The 22,321-nt window shown below is 33.8% G+C and overlaps 2 protein-coding genes across 2 annotated transcripts; one reads left to right on the forward strand and one right to left on the reverse strand.

Moving 5' to 3' along the window:
- Positions 1 to 222: 222 nt before the first annotated feature.
- LOC111398109 (putative disease resistance protein RGA3) lies at positions 223 to 2,270 on the reverse strand. Its single transcript, XM_023025065.1, has 2 exons — positions 1,397 to 2,270; positions 223 to 1,343 (listed from the first exon to the last, which is right to left on the reverse strand). The coding sequence occupies exons 1-2, from the start codon at positions 2,268 to 2,270 to the stop codon at positions 223 to 225; spliced, it is 1,995 nt and encodes a 664-aa protein (XP_022880833.1).
- Positions 2,271 to 15,588: 13,318 nt separating this feature from the next.
- On the forward strand, positions 15,589 to 16,824 carry LOC111398110. The gene is made up of 3 exons (XM_023025066.1): positions 15,589 to 16,076; positions 16,176 to 16,332; positions 16,393 to 16,824. Exons 1-3 carry the CDS (start codon positions 15,589 to 15,591, stop codon positions 16,822 to 16,824), a joined length of 1,077 nt encoding a protein of 358 aa, XP_022880834.1.
- Positions 16,825 to 22,321: the final 5,497 nt, after the last annotated feature.

The raw sequence follows: 22,321 nt of genomic DNA on the forward strand, positions 1-22,321 counted from the left end.
TGATTCGAAAACTGCTGTAATTTTTGGCTGGTGTGTTTTGTTCTAGTGGATTCGATCTTATTCCTTCGTGGATGCTCAACGGGGATTAGGCGATTTTAACAAATCACTGAAACTCAGGGCTTCGACCAAAAATCGCTTGTGTTTCTCTTTACTGTTTTCAGATCTACAAATCTTGATCTTTAGTCTTGCGATTTTTGATGCTTTGAAATGGTTCTAGGGTTCCTACAGATTCTTCAAAGATCCTAGCTCTTTGATTTGTCTGCCTTCCTTGCCACCAACTCTAAAATACATTAATGTTTGAAGATCAGACAACTTTCTGATTTCAGGCGGCATCTGGAGATCTCTATTAATAGAATAAAAGTAGAGATGTCTCAAATTACTCAAGTCAGATAGCCTTTCTGGAAGCAGATGAAGGTTCCGGCATTTCAAAATCCTTAATGTTTGTAAATTGTAGAGCTTGCAAATCGAATCTGGTAAAGTTTCCATTTTATAATTTTCAGATGCATCAAGATATCTCAAATGTATCAACTTTCCAATTGCGGAAGGAAGAACTTTAATACCTGCACCATATAACTTTAGAATGTGCAGGTGCTTGAACCATGGCAAAATTTTGTCAGGTAAGCTGCTCCTTCGCAAGAAAAATGTGCGCAGATAACTTGCTTTCTCTTTTGTAATCGCTTGTGTTTCATTTTTAAGCAATTTCATTTCAAGGTATCTAACTTTAGGGATGACATCAGTAGAGTGATCCTCGGCATTAAAGCTTTCTGAATTTGAAACTGAGCGTGCAAGCTCACGCACAAGATCATGCATCTTGCAGTATGTGATATTTCCATACTTATCCTTTTCGGCCTCTTGCAGGAAGGAATTTTGCAACAGAATGTTAAAACATTCATTGCCTAAAGTCTCCATATTATTTTCTCCATTATCCGGAAGAAATCCTTCCGCCATCCAGAGTTGGATTAAATCTTCTCTCTCTATTTCTGAATCCTCAGGAAATATTGAACAATAGGCAAAACATTTTTTAAGTAATGGAGAAGATAAACGATCAAAGCTTAACTTTAAGACTTGGAACACAATGTTCTGATTTGCTTCAAGATTTGAAAGCCCGATCTCTAGAACTGAAATCCACTCAGCTACTTCCTTTCCTTGCAAAGTTCCGCCGACCATGTTTGCTGCTAATGGTAGACCTCCACATTTGCAAGCAATCTCATATCCAACTTTCTCAAATCGTTCTGGTACTTCTGCATCTCCAAAGGCCCTAGCTTTGATTATTGACCAGCATTGATCATCTTTTAATAATTCCAAGCTGTATGGATCTCTGTAAGTTTTCACAATTGATGCCCCTTTAGATCACGTGTAGTCACCATGATGACATTTCCTTTATTGGGGTTAACACCAGCCAGAGTATTTTTAAAATCATCCCAAAACTGTCTATTTTCATTCCAAATATCGTCAAGAACAAGTAAGTATTTTTTGCCTTCCAATTTCTTTCCAAGATTTTTCACTATGGCTTCCCTGTTGTCTACAACAGAAGTGTCTCCCAAGCATTCCAGAATCCTTTTAAAAATTGTCGTCGCATCAAAATTTTTTGAGATGCATACCCAAATCCTTTCATCAAAATGACTCTGTGTGCTCGGATGATTGAAGACCGATCGAGCTAAAGTGGTTTTGCCTAGTCCTCCCATTCCAACTATGGGAATGACTGAAATAACTGCGTCATTTGTTTTGGTTATCTGCTGCACAATTTTTGATTCATCATTTTGTCTCCCAATGACAATTGGATCGATAGTTTTGCTGTCAGTTTCCGTGGCCGGAGGCAAAGACACAGCAAAGTCAGCAACTCTCTGGAGGCCATAGGTATTAGCTTCATCTTCGATCATTTTCAAGTCGACGTTGATGTCCTTGATCCTGCGAGCCATTCTCCATCGGAATGTCAGAGGAGGAGTAAAGGAAAAGAAGTTTATGCACCCCCTTATCTTAGTATGGTTTTGGATCTTCACCATATGACGCATATTTTCATAGTTGATCTCATCCAAGACATGATCAGCATCGTAAGTAACATCTCGAAGGTTCTTGAGCCAGAGTTTGACAGCCTCATTGGTAACTTCTCGTTTCTCAGCATCTTGTAAGACAAGATCCATCATTTTCAAAGATCTGCCTAACTTTCTCAAGTCTTTCTTGAAACTCCACACCAGACTCAACTCTGAAGTGGCGGATGCAAGCAACTTCTCCACTGTCACTTGAACGGTGGCACTGATTACCGCGTCCATTGTCTTGCTTTGGAATTGTATTGTGTGTGATTGATTGATTGATTTCGGAGAGAAAGAAAAGACATATACAGAATACAGTTTGTAGTTGTTTGACTATTTATCCCAATTTCTATTCTTTGCTTTCTTTTCTCAAATGGTTATTCCAATTTCTATTCTTTGCTTTCTTTTCTCAAATGGTTATTCCAATTCCTATTCTTTGCTTTCTTTTCTAAATTGGTTATCCAAATTTGTCCTCTTTGCTTTCTTTTCTCAAATGGCCATCTCAATTTATTCTTTGCTTTCTTTTTCTCTTTTGCCTCTCTAACTTTGGAGTAAATAGTAGTCCCATTTTTTATTCTCTGTTTTCTTTTGGTTATCTCAATTTATATTCTTTGCCTTCTTTTCTCTTTTTCTCTCTAACTTTGGAGAATATGACTCTGCAATTTATATTCTTTGCTTCATTTTCTCAAATGATTATTCCCATTTTTATTCTTTGCTTTCTTTTCTAAAATGGTTACCCTAATTTATATCCTTTGCTTTCTTTTCTCAAATGGTCATCTCAATTTATATTCTTTGCTTTTTTTTTCTATATTTCTATTTCTAACTTTAGAGAATATGACTGTCCCAATTTCTACCCAAACGCAGCAATTCATAAGATATATTGCAGGAAGTATATTATTTATTACAGTTGTTTGTCAGTTTACTTCAAACCTTGGCTATAAGACTAAGCACAAGAAACACAAAATAGCTAACAAATTTCAAGAAGTATATTATTTTTTAGAATTGATTAACATTTTGTCAGTTTATTTCAAACCTTGGCTATATTTTTTCTTCAAATTTCCCTTTCCCTTCAAATTTCTTCGAATTTCGGCCGTTTAGAAATTCAAATGTGGACATCGTAAACAATTTGTCTTTATTTTATGATTATATAGGGGGGGAAAATGAAAAAAAATAAAAGCAGCAGCCTTTGTCATAAATTTGATCCTCAACTATTTTTATCTACTTGAGTTATTCGTTTATTAACTATAAATATCAAAACGAGAACTTTGTTTTTCATATTTTATTTATTGTTTTATTATTATTCGATAAAGAAAATAAAGAATACATAATTATTATTTAATTTTGTGTAAGTATTTTTTACTCTAAATAAAAATTTAATAAGGTTGTTTGAATGTTAAAATATTATATACATAGTTTTGTTATTTATTTATCTTAGTTTTATTCAAGTTTTTCACATCCTAAAGTAATTATATTCACTTAAAGCATGACACCACAAATTATTCTTCCTTCTGAATAATATAATTGGCAAGATTATAACGATATTTAATATTCTAAATTAAAAATAAAAATTGGGGACCTAAATGCAAGTTTCCCTGATTAAAACTGTTGGTGTATTGGTCTTTTTCATTATAAAGGGGCCAATTAGGGATGACTTTGCCATGAAACAAACTTTAGATACAATTTGCACACTGAAGGCAAAAGTTATGGACGTTTGTGCAAAATTCCCAATTTGTACATTACGTTCATTGTTTCTAATTTTGTATCATTACATTTATTAGGTTCCCTTGCGCGCCATAAGAATTAGAAAATAATAACGACGCAGGATAGCTCAAACGTGCCTGAAAAATGCCAACTTGCATCTTTCACTACGTGAGTCTAAGAGTTCGTTAATTAGGTGCAATTACTTGGATTGTGCTCCTTATTTTAATTTCACTGTGATAATAGAGATTTAATTAATTAAATTTTGTACTGTTGAATTTACACAAAAAATGGAAAAAATGACCTAAAATGGTAGTCGGGTAGATGAATTTTTAATTTGTTTCGCATGACTTTTGCTTTTATTTTTGTTTCCTATAAAAGCGTTCTTAAAGGAAGCTACCTTAATTTTTGTTTGAAAACTAACTTTTAAAAGCACTTCCTAATCCAGAATTGGTCTTAAATGAAGTGACTTTGGATTTGTTTCCTCTGAAAGCTCCAAACGGGTCCAAAAGCAACTTTTAGGTCCCAAAAACTCGTTCTTACATTTCAGAAATCATGCCAAACAGGCCCTTTGTTGTGTTGCGAGGTTGCCTAAAAAAAAGCAAAAATGTAAAAAGAAAGGATGCCAAATATAGTTAACATTGGGAAGACAATTTGGTGGAAAATTTAGTTCAAATCCAGCAATGGTAAAGTTCAAATTTATTTTTCCTACAATTTTAGAGATTTGTGTTGGTATATAGGTTTTTCCGTAGAGTCTTTATAATTGTTTTCCGTTTTTTATATTTTATATTATCTCATTAATGATTTTCTTTGAAAAGCGGTCCCACAGTGTCTCTCTTTATAGGAGACGATGATGTCACCACATTAGGATACGTACATACTCATAACACACTATAATTGTCATGATAGAGGATATATTGCTATTAGCAGTCCTTATTTATGTACAAGGGCATTGGCTTGATATTGATGAAAGGTGTTCATTAAATTTTTACTTGCCAATAGCTGATAAACTCCTAGGAAAGTCAAGCAAGAGTGTTGTACCATGACTTTTCAACAAGGTTGTTTGACATGAGCCCATTGAGCCCTTGTTTGGGCCTAAAATATATTTTTCTCTTTCTTATTTTTAACCATACATTGTCCAATAAAAAATATTATATGTAAACACAAAACATTTTCTTATTTTTTAATCATACATCCTCCAAAATATATATATATATATATATATATATATATATATATATATATATATTACAAACTATTTTTTTCTCCAAAAACTAATCTTAATGGATTCCAAAAAGGAGCCAAATTCTTAGAATTTTCAAATTCTAAGTGGTTATACTCTTTATGCTGGAGTCTGGGACTATCAAAGTGTGCCAATTTTTCCGATTATAGTAGTCAAAAGCAGTAAAAGAGATGGCAAAAATTAAAATAGATTGTCATGATAGTAGAAGATCCGTTATAACGGAACTTTTATAATAGTCCATATAGCATTGATAACCCAATTTGAACTTCTTAAATTTTTTAATATGCTTATTGTCCGCTGTCAGTTGATAGCTTTTTTGACAGCAGGCCTGTAATACATTAGTTTAATTCAATTTTATTGAAAGGGTTAAGTATAATAAGCTATGAAATTAAGTTAAATGAATGAAAAAATAGTTTTAATGATTAAGGAGACTTTAGAAATCACCTAAACGTGAAATGATTAAATTTGGGTATCGCCTATTTAATTACTAAGATTACTCAAAATAGTTAATTGTTAATTTAAAAATTATACCAAATTTCAGGCGACGATAAGGATATCGGGACAGCTTACCAACCGAATTGATTTTTGCGTATATAGTTTTGTGAGTGGAAAAATATAAATATTTTTAAAGTATTTATAAATTAAGTATATTATCAAAGCATGTGCAATTATGTACGATTATATGATTATTACGAAAATCTCTTTTATTATGATACATGTGGAATCTCAAAGATTATTTATGGTATATTTGTGACTTGATATGTAAAACATGTGATATTGAGATTTGTTTGGCACATGAGACATGCAATATTGAGATTGGTCAGAAAAGTACCTATGATTATATACTTTTTCTAGTTCACGGAGGGGTCTTGACCGTGTTCTATCCTACACGAAGGGGTCTTGACCTGACATTAGTCTTTATCATTTACGTATAGTTCATAGAGGGTCTTTGACCATGTTCTAGAATTGATTATCAGAGGTTTTAAGATCGGTTTTCGTTCACGAAGGGGGCTAAAGACCCGTGGCAAAAGTTCTTATCCCAATGGGTGGATTACAAATTTTAGTCAGAAGGTACATTTTTGGTGGATTTTTCCAGTGCATTTGATATGATGATATTATAGTATGATTACCATCTTATGTTTATATCGTGATTTGAGATAATATTTTATGACATTATTTGGACGTCTCACGTTTTGACTATAATTATATGATGTTATCTTGTGAATTATTTAATGATATGAATTCGATTTTCGATAAAAATGTAAAATGGAAAAAGTATATTTATTTTCGATTTTCTCCACTCATTGAGCTATCAACTCATATATTTTTCCATATTTTTCTTATTAGACAGCAGTTGAGTTTTTGGGCACATTTTGGAGTTGAGCCTTTGATTTTGGAGTTAAAGCCACACGACAGAGTTTGTTAGTATGACTCACTTAATAGAGCATGTAGTCAATATTTTGGAACTCATATTCATGTCTAGATGTGATTTTGCATCACTTGTAAATGGCTAGGGGGCTAACTATGTATTTTGTATCTACATGTATATTTCATGTTATTTCTTGGTAAAAGTTGAGATTTCGGCTTATCGCTATTGTGTTGTGTTATTGTTTGGGATTTGTGTGTAATTAATCACAAGTTGGTTAGTCCTATTTACGGAGGAGTTAATGTCAAAATTCTATTAGAAAAATGATGTATAAAAAGTGATATATTGTACTTGTAATAACCTTAATGGTGGATTTGACTTTCAGTTGGTATCTATCATTAGCGCATGTCACGTTCCGAGTCCAGTAGCGTTACAAGAGGCAAGGCATGCCAATGCATGTGTAGGAAATCGAGTCATTAATTGGAAAATGTATTGTTAAAATCAATGTCCAAAAAATTTGCCTACTCATATGATGTTAAATTTGATTTAAAACATGATGTACGTACATTATGATTAAATTTTTTAGGTCTCTCATTCATTAAGTATATTATGATTTACAGAACTATCAAGGTTTTCTTGAAAATTATATTTCAGTAAAGTAAAATAAAAACTAGAATAGAGTATATCAAAATGACTGAAGATAAAAATGGTGTTTGGTTTCCAAAGAGTAGAAGCTGTATATATAGCACAAAAATTATGACTTACATACTAATAAGTTAGAATTAAATAAAAGATAATTGTGATTTTTATGATTTCAATAAATCATCAAGTAACTCCTCAACTACTATATTTTACAAATAATGCTATACTACATCTTGCATGACAATTTGGTTGACATTCTCTCCTATGTAAAGGAAATATGTGCAATGATGTGATTTCCAAATCAAGAGTGTGGATTTGCCATGTGAAAGAGTGTAAAGTTAGGTGTAAGGAAGAGTGTAAATATAGCAAGTTTGATATTTTATTGGTTAGTTCGACCAAATAAAAAAATTCGAAAAATGAATAAAATAATAATATAAAATTTATTTTTATCAAAGAAGCACCAAGGTCAATCATAGACTTTTGAATATTAGTGTAGAATGTAATTCAAATTGTCGACATCCAACATAAATTTCACACTTTTTACCAATCGACCATCTTTATCCAGTTTATATATAATAGTGATTTCATGCACATAGTCACTATCCCTTCCTTTCATTTGCCCCCACAAATTAGGAAAATAGTACAATTACACATTGGCATCTTTTTTACTTCTTTCATGACCGTGCTTGTGAGCATGTTGGTTGCTTACTCCCGTGATATTTTAGGACAATATTTGTCTGGGTCATCTCAACGAATTTTCTCTTGGCCCAAATTGTTTGGACCAATGAACGTTATAAGTATATTCAATTGAGACTTTTGTAAAGTGATGACTTTTATGGATTTCGTGAATCTTTCATAGATTTGTATGGAATTAGTGGAAGTCTTTTTGTAGACTTCTATTGATTTTCATTTTAAAAGTTTTGGACTTTTGTGAAATTCAAAAGACTTTTGAAGACTTTCATTTGAAATAGAATTCACCCGGATCTGGTATGAAATTCTCACATACGAGGTGTTAGTTCCCACAATTCCCCTTTTTCTTCCCCTTCTTTTTCCCATATAATAAAAAAAAATTTGAAAAAATGTATATATATACAAAAAAAAAAATGAATGCAAAAAGAAAAAAAAGTTACAAGAATTTAATTTAATTTTTTCATAGAAAATAGAAATAAATAATAAGAGAGAGAATGAATGATAAATGAAATATAATCAATAGAAAAAAATAAATTTTAATCATACATATCCATAGAAGGTTAAAGGATAGAAAGATTAAAAAAAAATCTTTTTTTTTTAAAGTCTCCCAAAATCTCATGATTAATGAGAAACAAATTTTAAGATATTATATAATTACTTTCTGCTTAAATGTTAGTACTCCAGAGACTTTTATAAAAGTCTCTAAAAGTCATTAAAATTTAAATACCCCAAAATTTATAGAGACTTCTAAAAAGTTTTAATTGAATATACTATAATTTTTAGAGATTTTATAAAAATTTCAATTGAAAACAGCGTGATCAAAAAGTCTCAATTGAATACCCCTAAAATTTTTAAATCTCAAAAAGTTATTAAAAGTCTCAATTGAATACATCTCCTTAATGGCCTGTGGAAGGTTTTATAATGAAATTTGACCATCTCTTGTTTCAAAAATGTGTCAACTGCCCATCTGGGACGGAACAAAGAGTATCATCCAATGTGGGCAAAATTTAATTAATGTCGAACTTTGAGTTTTCAAGACCTGAGACAAACTTTAAATTTGGCCCTTAAATTAAATTATGCAATGTGCATTTAAATTTTTCTAAACTAATCTATAAACTTTAACTCAATAAATGTAAAATCTATTGTGGAGTGTAAGCCGAGAGAAAGCGGAATGGTGCAGGAGACTTGAGGGTTCCAGAACTATATCAAATACCAATAATTATACCAGAATTACAACAGCGCCCTCAAATTATCAAACCACATGAAGTCACAAATGGTAAAAAGGTATTAAAATGAGGGTAAAAGAGGAAATTTCGTACAATAAAAATACGAAGCTTGACAAAAGAAATTAGGGTTAGGGTCAAAGGCTCAGATAGAAAGAATGAGGCTAGAGGGAGATTAGGAGTCTCCAAAGGGTGATTGCCCCTCGCTTTTGACCAATGATTTCCTCTTTTAACCAAAAACTAACAATCCTGCATGTTGTATGTGTATATATCAAAAATATGCACTTACAGAAGTACAAGAGACTAGGAATTCTAGTTGATCTCTTGTATGGTTTCTTTCTTGCTGGCACATATTCTGCTGATTATTGAAACTGGATCTGCATACCACTAACTACTTGTTTGGCAAAGCTATTTTTAGGGATCATTTTTGCTTGAGAAACCTTCAGTGGGCTTAGTGTGGGTCCGACCAAGTGATTCTAACATTCAATGCACCAGATTCCGTCTCGGGAGAAAAGATAACCAAAATTCACACGACTCGCAGTTATTTCCTTTGAATCTTTGAAATAAAGGATGCAGAGTTATCCATTTTTCAAATTTTTAATAGTGATTCAGGCCTCCTTCCAAATCTCGTCTCTTCTTCAAGTTGATAATTAATCGTCTAGATTCATTATATCATTTTTCTCAATTTTTATCTATCAGGTAATTTATGTCCATTGTTGTGTAGGATAGCTGTCAGAAAATGGAATATGGATGTCTTCTATTTGGTTAATCTATTACTGTTTGATATCAGAAATTCTTTTTTTTTTTTTTTTCCAGATATTTTTGCCTTATGCAGGGGATGTGACTGGGGCCGTTAAATAAGACCAAATGTAAATCAAATTTGATACTTATGACTTAATTAGGCGGTAGTTTTGTTTGTAATGTAAAACTCAAGGCAATTGGATAGAATTGGACAAAATGAACAAAAAATCGGCGGAAAAGGAAGAAATATAAATTTCAGGACTAAATTGCATATTTTCACGAGTTGATTCGGACTTAATATCGAGGATGGAAGAATGCTTGGAGTCGAATGGATGAAAATGGAAGTGCAAGAATTAAAAAGGAATCAAAAAGGGATTCAAAATCTGGGGACTAAAATTGAACTTGGCGGAAAAAGGAAACCATGTGCACAAAAGTGCAGGCACGTGAGGCAGAATGAAGCCAGCGTCCCCGCGCCGGCTTGTGAGTAACTTAATCGAGACCCAATCAAGGAGCTGCACAGCCCTGGCTTGAATATCGGCACGCACGTGCTGTGCAATTTCCACTGGCCTCCACTGCAATTTCGAATTGAAGCAGAATTTTAATTAAATTACAATTTCTTCATGTATTCTGCTTGATTTTTGAAACTTATAAATACAGAACTTGACCAAAACATTGGGGGATTTCTCGTCTCTTTATACACAATAATATCATCAAATTGATCACTTTTAAGAGAGGAGATCAAACCATAGCAATAATTGAAGGCCAATTACATCAACATTTTGAAAAATTTAACATTGGACATGAATGTCGACATCTTTTGTAATCTTTCACGATTCGGGTAATGATTTTGCATTAATCTTCTTCTAATTTATATAAAATCATGGTAAGCTAGATCCATTTTTGAAGTGGATAAAGATGGACCATTTCAAGATTAGTATTTCAGTATTTCTTCCGTTTCTTGATTAAATTCACATATTGATTGCATTATTTAGCGCTTGTTTGAGCCTCATTCTGGTTAAGAATGTATTTTGGAATAGTAGAGTGATAGATAATGTGTTGTTAAAAAATAAAAAAAAATTTGTGTTTGCATGTAATATTATTTTATTGAAGAATATAAGGTTCAAAAGAAGAAATAGAAAAATATATTTTAAAAATAATGGAGATTAAACAAATGCTTAATTGTTTGGCCATCAATTAAATAATTAGTTCTTGTTGTAGTTTTGAGAGACTCTCAATAAGTTTAAAACGCGGTAAAATTAACATATGTGCAATAGATATTAAGAATAACATTTATCACTAGTGCAATAATATAAATAATCTAAAATTTAATGCAATTTAATTCAAATTCAAGTTAGGAATAGTTGTGACTATGATAGATTTAATTTTTTTTGAAAAGAAAGTTAAATATATAAGTTTTATCGATTGTCAAAAACACATCAATATGATTAGATTACAAATCAAGAATTGAAATATATAACAATAGGTGGTATCTAAATACAATACAATCACCCATAATTTGATAAAAAGATCAAACTTTTATAGCTTTCTTAGATTAATTTAGTATAAATCAAATAAAAACTCTTTATGTTACATAATTCGATTTTAATACATATTGTCACAAAGAAGGAATGTAATCGATGTTAACTCTGCCCTGAAAGATTCCATAGAGAAATAATTTGCTTCTAACGTCGACCAGGACAACTATTGGTAGCGTTTTGATGCTCGTGATGGGCAATATTTTTCTAGATAAATATGAAGTCCACTAGTACTTCAAGTACCTGGACTGCCTCCCAAATCTACGTCTCAAAATCAAAATTGTCATACCTTAATTAAGTCAAACCTCAAAATCTAGTCAAAATGTTATTCTTTGCAAAAACAAATTAATTAATTAAAAAAATACGTAGAATATGGAAAACCAGAGTACGCGGTTGGGATTAAAAACAAATATTTTGTCCTTTCTGGTTCTTGATATACATGAGGAAAAAGGTAGGTGGGGTGGGGGGGGGGATTATAGGGTCAATTGACCCTCTAGATTTTGGGGAAAAATTTTGTATGGCTTTTATGTTTTTCGTTTTTTGTTTTTGTTTTTATTTTTTAGCTTTTTTTTATTAGAAGATACACTATCAATTTTATTTGTGACCCCCTAACCTAAGTCGTCTGGATCCGCCCTTGAGCGAGATAGAGAATCAAGCTACTGCCTTTAATTCAATACCAGTGAGGAGAAGAAGCAGCGGAAAAATTCAATAATTGGAGGGAGAATACTACGTTTTTCAAGAGTGTAGTCCTAATTTCTTCAGCCCCAATTGGTAAGAGGAACAATTAATTTTACTTCAATTTTATTTAATCAGTTGTACCATAAAGTAGGCCAAAAGAGATAGAAAAGTAGAATAGGAAAGGTGATAGGCAGTATGGGTGTGGGAATTGCTGGGAAGTGAAATCAAAATTGAAATTTAATAAAGGATTTTCAGATAAAGTGAAATTGCAAGATAACGAAAATGAAACAAATAGAAAGTGGATTTTATTCAATAATTCATTGGTATATATGTTGAAATACTTGGGCAGAAATGAATAAGTGGTAAAAGGGGCTGAAATCAATATGTATTCACAGCATTAAATATCACATCGAATGGAAAATTAATACATATGCAGATGGCTATGTGTGCAACAATGGGACCTGAATAATTCTATTATTATCACAGGAGACGGAATGGACATCATGATAGCTTAGCAACCTAAATAGTTCCCATTCAGTATATATTCAGATATTGACAATTGATTATTCTATTATGTTACGTCGGATTGGATTATGTGAATTTTAACTACGTGATTATTATAAAATATTCTCTCACTATGATATATGCGGAGTTATAAAGGAACAAATGTCGATTACTTGTAAATGAGAATTTGAAACATATGTTTTATTGATCACCACTGGAGTGTTGAGGCATTCGAGGCATACTTATATGATATTTGTTGGTCACAAGTGAGACTCCTTGGTGATCACAAAGGAAGAGAGGATATGTACCTTTGGTGATTGCTGGAGGATTGACCACATAACTTTACCTTTGTGATATTGTCATTATTGGCAACTTGGGTGGGATATTTCTTGGGAGATCACAGGGGCGGTTAGGGGATGCAAATCTAGTAGTCACAGGATGGTTCACTCGACTGTGTCTTGTTGATTATTAATTATTGATATTGATATTATGCAGGGATCGATCCGATGCATAGTAAGTGTGTCAAGGGCACAATGAAAATGAAAGTATTCGAATTTACCTTGATGATTTTATCAAAACTACAAGATGATATTTTTCAGTATTACGAGATGTTTCACATTATTATTATTATTATTATTATTATTATTATTATTATTATTATTATTATTATTATTATTATATGATGTTATTTTGTAAACTATTAAGTCATGTAAACTCGATTTTTGATAAATATGTATAAACAAGAAAGTATTAATTATTTTCAAAATTTTTCATTCACTGAATGATGAGTGCAATACACTCATCAATTTATTACCTTTAAATCTTAGTTTTTGGGTTGTCGTTGAGCACATTTGAATGTTTTGATGCGGATTTTCATGTTATTTTGCAACTTAAACAACTTATAAGAAAACGCCACGTTTTGGAGTTGTGATAGAGCCGTGATGAAGATCATAAAATTCGAGTATGAATTGTAGAGAATCGAAGGAAAAGAGCATGGCAACGAAGTGTGGAAAGTGAACAAAGCAAGAAGGTGTAGCTTCATGGACGTCGTGACGCCGAAATTGGCCACCCAAGAAAAGGAAAAAAATCAACAGAAAGTTGGACGCCACAACACCCAACACCTAAAAAATTTCAACAAGTCTGGCGCCGTGACGGTTTACTGCCAATTCTGGGTGCTACAACGCTCGACACAAAAAATAGAAAAGTGCATTTTTCTTGGCCTAGATCCAATCCTTCTCATCTTGTAACTTTTGGAAAAGATAAATACCACGAAAAAAGACCAAGAAAGGGGATTTCTCTAGCATTGCAAAAAGAACTCAAGGCAAAAACACGAGATCAAGCAATTCAAGGAAGAAGATCTACAATCATTGGATGAAGATTCAAAGCATCAACTGAGTTTTTCCTAATCTCTTCTTCTCCATGCTTGTTTATCTGTATTTTAGAATATCATTTGCATCAATCATGAACTAAAATCTTAGATCTAGGGTTGACGTAACCTAACTTGATATAATGTTTGAATGTTGATATGGTATTTCTTTAATTTTTCGGCATTTATTTCTGTTATTCATGCTTATTGCTTTCAATCACCTGATCAATGGTTGAATGAATTGATGTATTGAAATTCAGCACTCGAGAGAGGGAGATTTAATCTTGATCTACGAATAACATAACTTAGATTTCGTGGATTTCGAGAAAAAACACAAATTCTTTGAGGTTTAATTCAAATTAAGAACCAAGGGCTTAATAATTTTTATTGATTTAATCCGAAATAGAGATATTGGGATTAGAGTATAGAAATAAATTATAGTCGGCACTCGAGAGAGGGAATGGGATTAATTTTTGATTCTTGCCTATAAATTGAGAATAATTTAGAGAAATCACCACTGGGATTGAAAGACATTGTTGATAGGGAGGTGAAATCATTCCCTAGACGTCCTTGCATCGATTATTTTTGTATATTTTATCTTGAGTTGTTTTAATTTACAACATATTAATTTAGCATGAACACATCAAGCCAAAAATTGATTTTCTGAATAAAGTAGAAGTTAAAATAATTATTTATAGCATTCGATAGGAATCAAACAACAATCCCTATGGGTTGGACAATTCAATTCTATCACTATATTACAAAACTTGAAACCTTACACTTGCGGTTAAACTACGTTGCATAAAACGTGTGGCAAGTTTTTGGCACCATTTTCGGAGATTGTTTTGATTGATTTCTATTGATATTATTACCGAATAACTTTACTTTAATTTGGATTTTGTTGTTATTTTGTTAATTTTATTTCTACTTCTAACAATCCCCTTGTTTTCATTTTCAGTTGTTTGTGTGAAGGGCGAGAAATCCTGATCTATTGCCTATTGATCCTAAACCAGAATGTACATTTCTTCATCTAAGGGGTTTACATGGGTACAAACGTGGAATAATCACAGAGCAGGATGCAAGAGTAGCTCAAGAAAACAATCAACCACGGCCTATTCGGGACTACGTCAAACCGATCATCAATGATAACTACTCTGGTATTGCACACCCCGCCATTGCAGCAAACAATTTTGAACTGAAGCCAGGGCTCATACATATGGTTCAATAGAACCAGTTTGTGGGAAGTTCTACAAAAGATCCAAATGCTCATCTGGGCTCATTTTTGGAGATATGTGATACGATAAAAATGAACGGAGTTACGGAAGATGTGATTAGGCTACGTTTATTTTATTTCTCCCTGAGAGATAAGGCTAAATTGTGGTTCCAATAACTACCATATGGTTCCATCACTACTTGGGATGACCTAGCTCAGAAATTCCTCACCAAGTATTTTCCTCCTTCCAAGTCGGCTCAACTTAGAAGTGAAATTGGTCAATTTAGGTAATTTGATTTTAAACCGTTCTATGAAGATTGGAAAAGGTTTAAAGGCTTGCTCAAATGCTGTCCTCAGCATGGTTATCAGAATTGGATGCAGATTGAGATTTTTTACAATGGGCTAAATGGGCAGACCAAAACTATTGTGGATGCAACTGCATGAGGAACTCTAATGGCTAAAACAGCAGAAGCAACATATGCTTTCAATTTAGGTAATTTGATTTTAAACCGTTCTATGAAGATTGGAAAAGGTTTAAAGGCTTGCTCAAATGCTGTCCTCGGCATGGTTATCAGAATTGGATGCATATTGAGATTTTTTACAATGGGCTAAATGGGCAGACCAAAACTATTGTGGATGCAACTGCATGAGGAACTCTAATGGCTAAAACAGCAGAAGCAGCATATGCTTTGCTGGATGACTTAGCTACAAACTGCTATCAATGGCAAAGTGAGAGATCAATCATGAAGAAGGTAGCAGGTATGTATGAAGTGGATCCCATCATAGCATTGGCATCTCAAGTGTTATCACTTACCAATCAGATAACTACACTCACTACGCAAGGAAATGACCAAAGGGCAAATTCAGTTATGGCCACTTTCTCAGTTTATCCGGAGACAAAAATGGTGAACGAACAGGTTCAATATATCAACAGCGGAAATTTCAATCAGAGGGGCAACTATTCTTCCAATCACTATCATCCAGGGTTGAGAAACCATGAAAATCTTTTATATGGCAACAATAGAAACACACTTCAACCTCCAACGGGGTTCAACAATCAGCATTCTGAAGGGAAACCATCATTAGAAGACATTCTTGGAACTTTCATCTCTAAGACAAGATCACGGTTTAACAAAGATGAGTCGAGGTTGGATAATATCGAAACACATGTGTCCAACACGGGAGCTACAATAAAAACCTTTAGGTTCAAATCGAACAGTTGGTTACATCAGTGAAATCCCAGCAGCAGGGACACAGAAATCAATCCGAAGGAACATTGCAAGGCCATCACATTAAGAAGTGGAAAGGAAGTCGGAGAAAATATGCCTACAGAAGAGACTACTACCACCTTTGACAAGGAGGAAGAACAACCAAATGCAACACAGGAAAATCAGATCAAGGAAGCATGAAAGGATTACAAGCCTTACTCTATATCCTTTCTTGATAACCCACCAATCATCAAGCCCACACTTCCATTTTCACAAAGATTTCAGAAGAAGAAATTGGATGAGCAGTTTGCCAAATTCTTGGATATCTTCAAGAAGATTCGTATTAACATCCCATTCGCTGATGCTCTAGAACAAATGCCAAACTATGCAAAGTTCATGAAAGATGTGATGTCAAAGAAGAGGAAATTGGAAGAATACCAAACAATGAAGTGGACAAAAGAATGCAGTGCAATTCTTCAAAAGAACCCCCCTCAGAAAAGGAAGGATCTAGGTAGCTTCACAATTCCCTACACTACTGGAGACTCCTCTTTTGACAAAGCTCTTTGTGACCTTGGAGCCAGCATAAATCTGATGCCACTCTCAGTATTCAAGAAGTTGGGTCTCGGGGAAGTTAAACAAATAATGGTGACTTTGCAGTTAGCTGATCAATCCCTCACTTACCCATGAGAAATTATTGAAGATATGTTGGTAAAAGTTGATAAATTTATTTTCCCAGCAGATTTTATAGTGTTGGACATGGAAGATGATCAGGAAATTCCACTAATCCTAGGCAGACCTTTCCTAGCAATAGGGAGAGCTTTAATCGATGTCCAAGGAGGTCATTTGACCTTGAGAGTAAATGAAGAAGAGATGAGGTTCAATATCTACCAGGCAATGCAATTTCCAGATGATATAAATACATGCCACAAAATTGACTTCATTGATGCTGTAGTAAAAGAAGAAAATGTATTCATTGATGATCACCTAGAGCATTGTATGATGATGAGTGCAACACGGGATGATGTTACTTCCTCAGGAGAGTATATGGGCAACAAGGACCTAGTTGATTTGATATTAGCTCTTAAATCCTTGCCAAATGAAGATATCCCATCAAAGAATGAAGATATCCAACAGACAATGGAACCGGATGAGAATAAAGGCAATGAGAGCACTAAGATCGAATTGAAGCAGCTACCTGATCGCCTTCGGTATGTATTCTTGGAGGAAAATTCTGCATATCCAGTGATAATTTCTTCCTCACTCACCAAGGACGAAGAAGACAGATTATTAAATGTGCTAAGAGAACACAAGGTAGCTTTAAGATGGTTTATATTTGACATAAAGGGAATAAGTCCGACAATCTACATGCACAAAATTCTCAGGTAGGAATCCTATAAACCATCAATTGAGCACCAAAGGAGATTAAATCCAGCAATGAAAGAAGTGGTGTGAGCAGAGATACTGAAGCTACTAAAGGTCGAAATCATATTTACTATCTCAGACAGTGAATAGGTCAATCCTGTACAAGTGGTACTGAAAAAAGGCGGGATGACAGTAATTAAGAATGACAACAATGAGCTAATCCCAACAAGGACAGTAACTGGCTAAAGAGTGTGTATTGATTATAGAAAGCTGAACAATGCAACCATAAAGGATCACTTTCCACTTTGTTCATTAACCAAATGTTGGACAAATTAGCTGGATACTCCCACTACTGTTTTCTCGATGGTTACTCAGGCTATAACTAGATTGTAACTGCACTAGAAGACCAATAAAAGACAACATTCACTTGCCCATATGGAACTTCTATATATAGATGAACACCTTTTGGGTTATGTAATGCTTCAACAACATTCCAGAGATGCATGATGGCAATCTTTACAAATATGATAGAGGACATCACAGAGGTATTTATGGATGCTTTTTCTGTATTTGGTACTTCTTTTGATAATTGCCTTCACAATTTGTCTCTAGTTTTGCAATGTTGTGAAGAAAAGAATTTAGTTCTTAACTGGGAGAAATGTCACTTGACTTTACCACCCATCAAAAGAAGAAATTTTTCCATGACGTCAAGTCATATTTGTGGGATGATCCACTACTCTTCAAGAGATGTGCAAATAGGACGATCAAAAGTTGTATTCCTATGGAAGAAACATAGTCAATTATGGAGCACTATCATTCCTCACCTTATGGAGGTCATTTCTGTCCTACCCAAACTGCATCCAAGGTATTACAATCGGGATTCTATTGGCCAACTCTCTTCAAAGATTGTTATGCTTTTTGTGAAAACATGTGACCGTTGTCAGCGTATCGAAAATATCTCGAGATATCATGAGTTGCCCATGACTAATGTGCTTGAAGTGGAATTATTTGATGTGTGGGGCATATACTTCATGAGTCCCTTTCCACCATCTTTCAGTCAAGCATACATTTTTCTTGCGGTGGACTATGTGTCCAAATGGGTTGAAGTTATTGCTACTCCAACAAATGATGCAAAGGTAGTTTTGAAGTTTCTGTAGAAAAATATCTTCACTTGATTTGACACTCCTAGAACAATCGTAAGTGATAAAGGAACGCACTTCTGTAATAAACTTTTCAACTCTCTTTTAGCCAAATACAATGTTAGGCAAAAATGGCACTTGGCTACCACTCCCAGACATATGGGCAAGCAGAAATTTCCAACTGAGAGATTAAGCAGATATTGGAGAAAACAGTGAACACAAATCGAAAAGATTGGGTGCAAAAGCTTGATAACGCACTGTGGGCATACCGAACAGCTTTCAAAACACCAATAGGAATGTTTCCTTCCGCCTGGTATTTGGCAAGGCATGTCACCTGCCAGTTGAATTAGAATATCGAGCCTATTGGGTAGTCAAAAATTTGAATCTGGATATGAAATTAGCTGGTACCCAGTGACTCCTACAAATTAATGAAATGGAAGAATTTCGAAATGATGCTCATGAAAACCCAAAGATATACAAGGAACGAACGAAACTATGGCATGACAAGAGAATCCTTGTGAGAGAATTCAAGCCCGAAAAACGGGTCCTTCTATTCAACTCTTGCCTGAAGCTATTTCCAGGAAATTTTAGATCACGGTGGTCAAGGACATTCGTGGTACGCAAGGATTTCCTTACAATGTGGTGGAGTTGGTGAGCAAGGATGGAACATCTTTTCAGGTAAATGGTCAACGCCTCAAACACTATTATGGCGAAGAAGATCAATATATAGAAGAAATTGCTCTCAAAGAATCAGATTAAATCCACATCACGTCCAGCTAATGACGTAAAAGAAGCGTTTCTTGAGAGGCAACCCAAGCTCTACTGCTTAATTTCTTTGCATTAGTTAGACATTTCATTCTTCATAAGCAAAGTTAATAATATCATTTTCTTTTTGTTTTTGTAGGGACATGCTCAAATATTGTCACATCAGCACTACAATCAACATGGAAAGAAGGATAAATTGGAGGTCATAAAAAAAACGTTTTTAAATAATCTTTGCATGAAACATCTCCTCGTAGTCTTTATGACTCGAGTGATCAAGTCTGCAAGGGTTTAAAAACCGGTGCTCTAAAGCCATCTGGTTTGGGAGTCACTGAATTAGCAACTAATTTATTTTCTCATAATTTTTCTTATTAGGTAGCAATTGTGTTTTAGCGATCTTGAAGAGTCTATTGATTTTGGAGCCACGACCACATGATAATTTTAGGTTATTTGTATCGATTGAGTTGAGCGTGTAAAATTATTTTGTGCCCACATTCTTTTAACATAAAATATATATCCTTTTAATTTTTTATCTAGCATATGAATGTTAGCATATTGCAGTCAGCCTTAATGGTGGATTCGACATATAATTGGTATCCATCATTGGCGCATGTCACAACTTGGGTCCACTCGGGTTAGGGACGGAGCCAAACATTCGACATTGTGGGGTTAAAAATTGAAATACAATTTTTTTTTTTAAAACAACATATCATTAATCACTACTACAATTGTAATTTACGTATTTTCATACTCTGAAAACGTCGTATAATTACATCATTATTAATATTGGCAAATACTTCATTCTCAATATATGGAACTAAATTGTCATTAGCCATTGATGTACTGTCAATAAAGAAGAATTATTATAATTTAGCATGAACTTTCACAATTTCACTCCACAATCAAGATGCATCATGCATGTATTTGTAAAGCTTTTGTCGTTTGTCAAAAAGTTAATATCAATATAATTCTCAAAACAGAAAATTTAAAAATGCTCAATTACTTTAAAAAAAAAAAATTATCAGGTAATTTCAACAAATTGCAAATAAAAATTAAAAAACTTCGATTTTTCAAAAACTCATACTCAATAATCAATATTAACGACAAATATATATAAAAACGGTCCAATTTATAAAGTCTAAGAAACTACAGACTACAATTTCGACACTTCGAAACGGGCCACTTACCAGTTCAAAAGTCGTTATCTTGTCAGATTGTCCCGCTAACATACACTTTTAAGAGATGAAATCTTTGATTTGGGTAATGGGTTCCTTAATTTTATATAAATTTTGGATTGAAAATTTGAAAGTTATTAACGTGTTGCCATGTTGGAGAAATGGAGACAGTCGGACAGAGGAATCGCCTTTTGCCCTTTTCTCGTTTGAATGGTGGACCTGTATGTGAAAGGGAAGAATTAAATGTATTGGATTAAATTTAGGTTTAAATGAATGGTGGACTTGGTGGTTTGTTTGGGCCAAATAATTAGAGTTGGGCCATTTACTTATTATGTTAGAATTAGGCATACACAATTTTTTTTTTCTTTGGACACGGGCTGGATTTTTTTGGCTAGACAATGGCTGATTATTCAATTTACATGGGCTCAACTGAAAAAAAAAAAAAAAGGAAACCTTATCCGTCTCTGTTTGAATAAATTTTATATAAAAAAAAAAATCTGAAAATTCTCACTGACCCCATGTGGGTTTGTCCTTGACTCGGGTGATCTGGCATGGGATGTGTCAAAAGCATTACAACTAAAGACTTTTAGAGGAAGAAAGATGAATATTCAAAATTGTGGGTATGTTGTGATGAGACAACCAAAAGTCATGTGAAAGTTCAAGATTCTAGTAGGCATACAGTTTATGAGATATTAGGGAGAGGACCACTTCCCTCCATAGTTACATCAAGTAAAGCCCCCCAGGGCACATCCAAATTGGCGGAACAATCACATTGGGGGGCTCTGGAACCAAGTGTGGGGAGTTCGATTCCTGGTTGGAGCAGCCAAGTGATGTAATAACCAGAGGAAGGGTTGGAGCAGCTTGGTGATGTAATAACCATGGAGGAGGGTCCCTTTGGGGAAGGAGTAAAAGCCATGTGGGAATCTGGGAACCAACAAGGGCACAACCTGCGATTTACCTCCACTAGTCACTGAGGGGCCGGGGGCTAGAGGTCCAGGATTTAGTCCGGCTAAACTGGGACACCTGGGTTATCAAAAAAAAAAAAAAAAAATACATCAAGTAAATGACAATTTTCCTTTTTGGCGATCCCTTTTTCTGTGGAATACCATCACTAGATGAGTGGCGAATAATTCCATCTTTACGTCTAATCCAAGAAATTTATTAAGATATTCTTTGCCACGTCGATTTTAAGAACTTGGAATTTTGTTTGTAATTGATTTTATATCAGTTTATGGAAATTTTTGAAGGTGACTTCAGCGTTGGATTTTTCTCTAAAAAGATACAACACGCTCTACGATGATCATGAACAAAGGTTATAAAACAACATGCACCAGATGAATTCATTCTTTAAGATGGTCCGTATATAACATTTTTTGACTGTTTATATGGAAGTTGAAGGAAATGTAGTGTGGTGATGTTTGGCATACTCTCAAATTTCACATAGAAAGAAAAACATTAAACAATTTGGGAAACTCTTTCTGTGAATAACGGAAACATGGGTAGCCAAATCTATAGTGCCACAGCATTTTTTTTCATCATTAGAAAGGAGAATATTACTATTGATTGTCGTCTTAGCTCGTCCACCCAAGATAGTTACGTCCTTTAAATAATAGGGTCCTCCTTGCTCACTAACACTCTAATTGTCCTCCACAGATCTAGGTCCTGAAATTCACAACGAGAATGAAAGAATTAGCCTCAAAATTTAATTTCTTTGTGTAAGGAGCACTATTAGTCGTGCATGCCCAT

This window comes from Olea europaea, chromosome 7 (assembly GCF_002742605.1).
Source record: "Olea europaea var. sylvestris chromosome 7, O_europaea_v1, whole genome shotgun sequence".
Classification (NCBI taxonomy): domain Eukaryota; kingdom Viridiplantae; phylum Streptophyta; class Magnoliopsida; order Lamiales; family Oleaceae; genus Olea; species Olea europaea.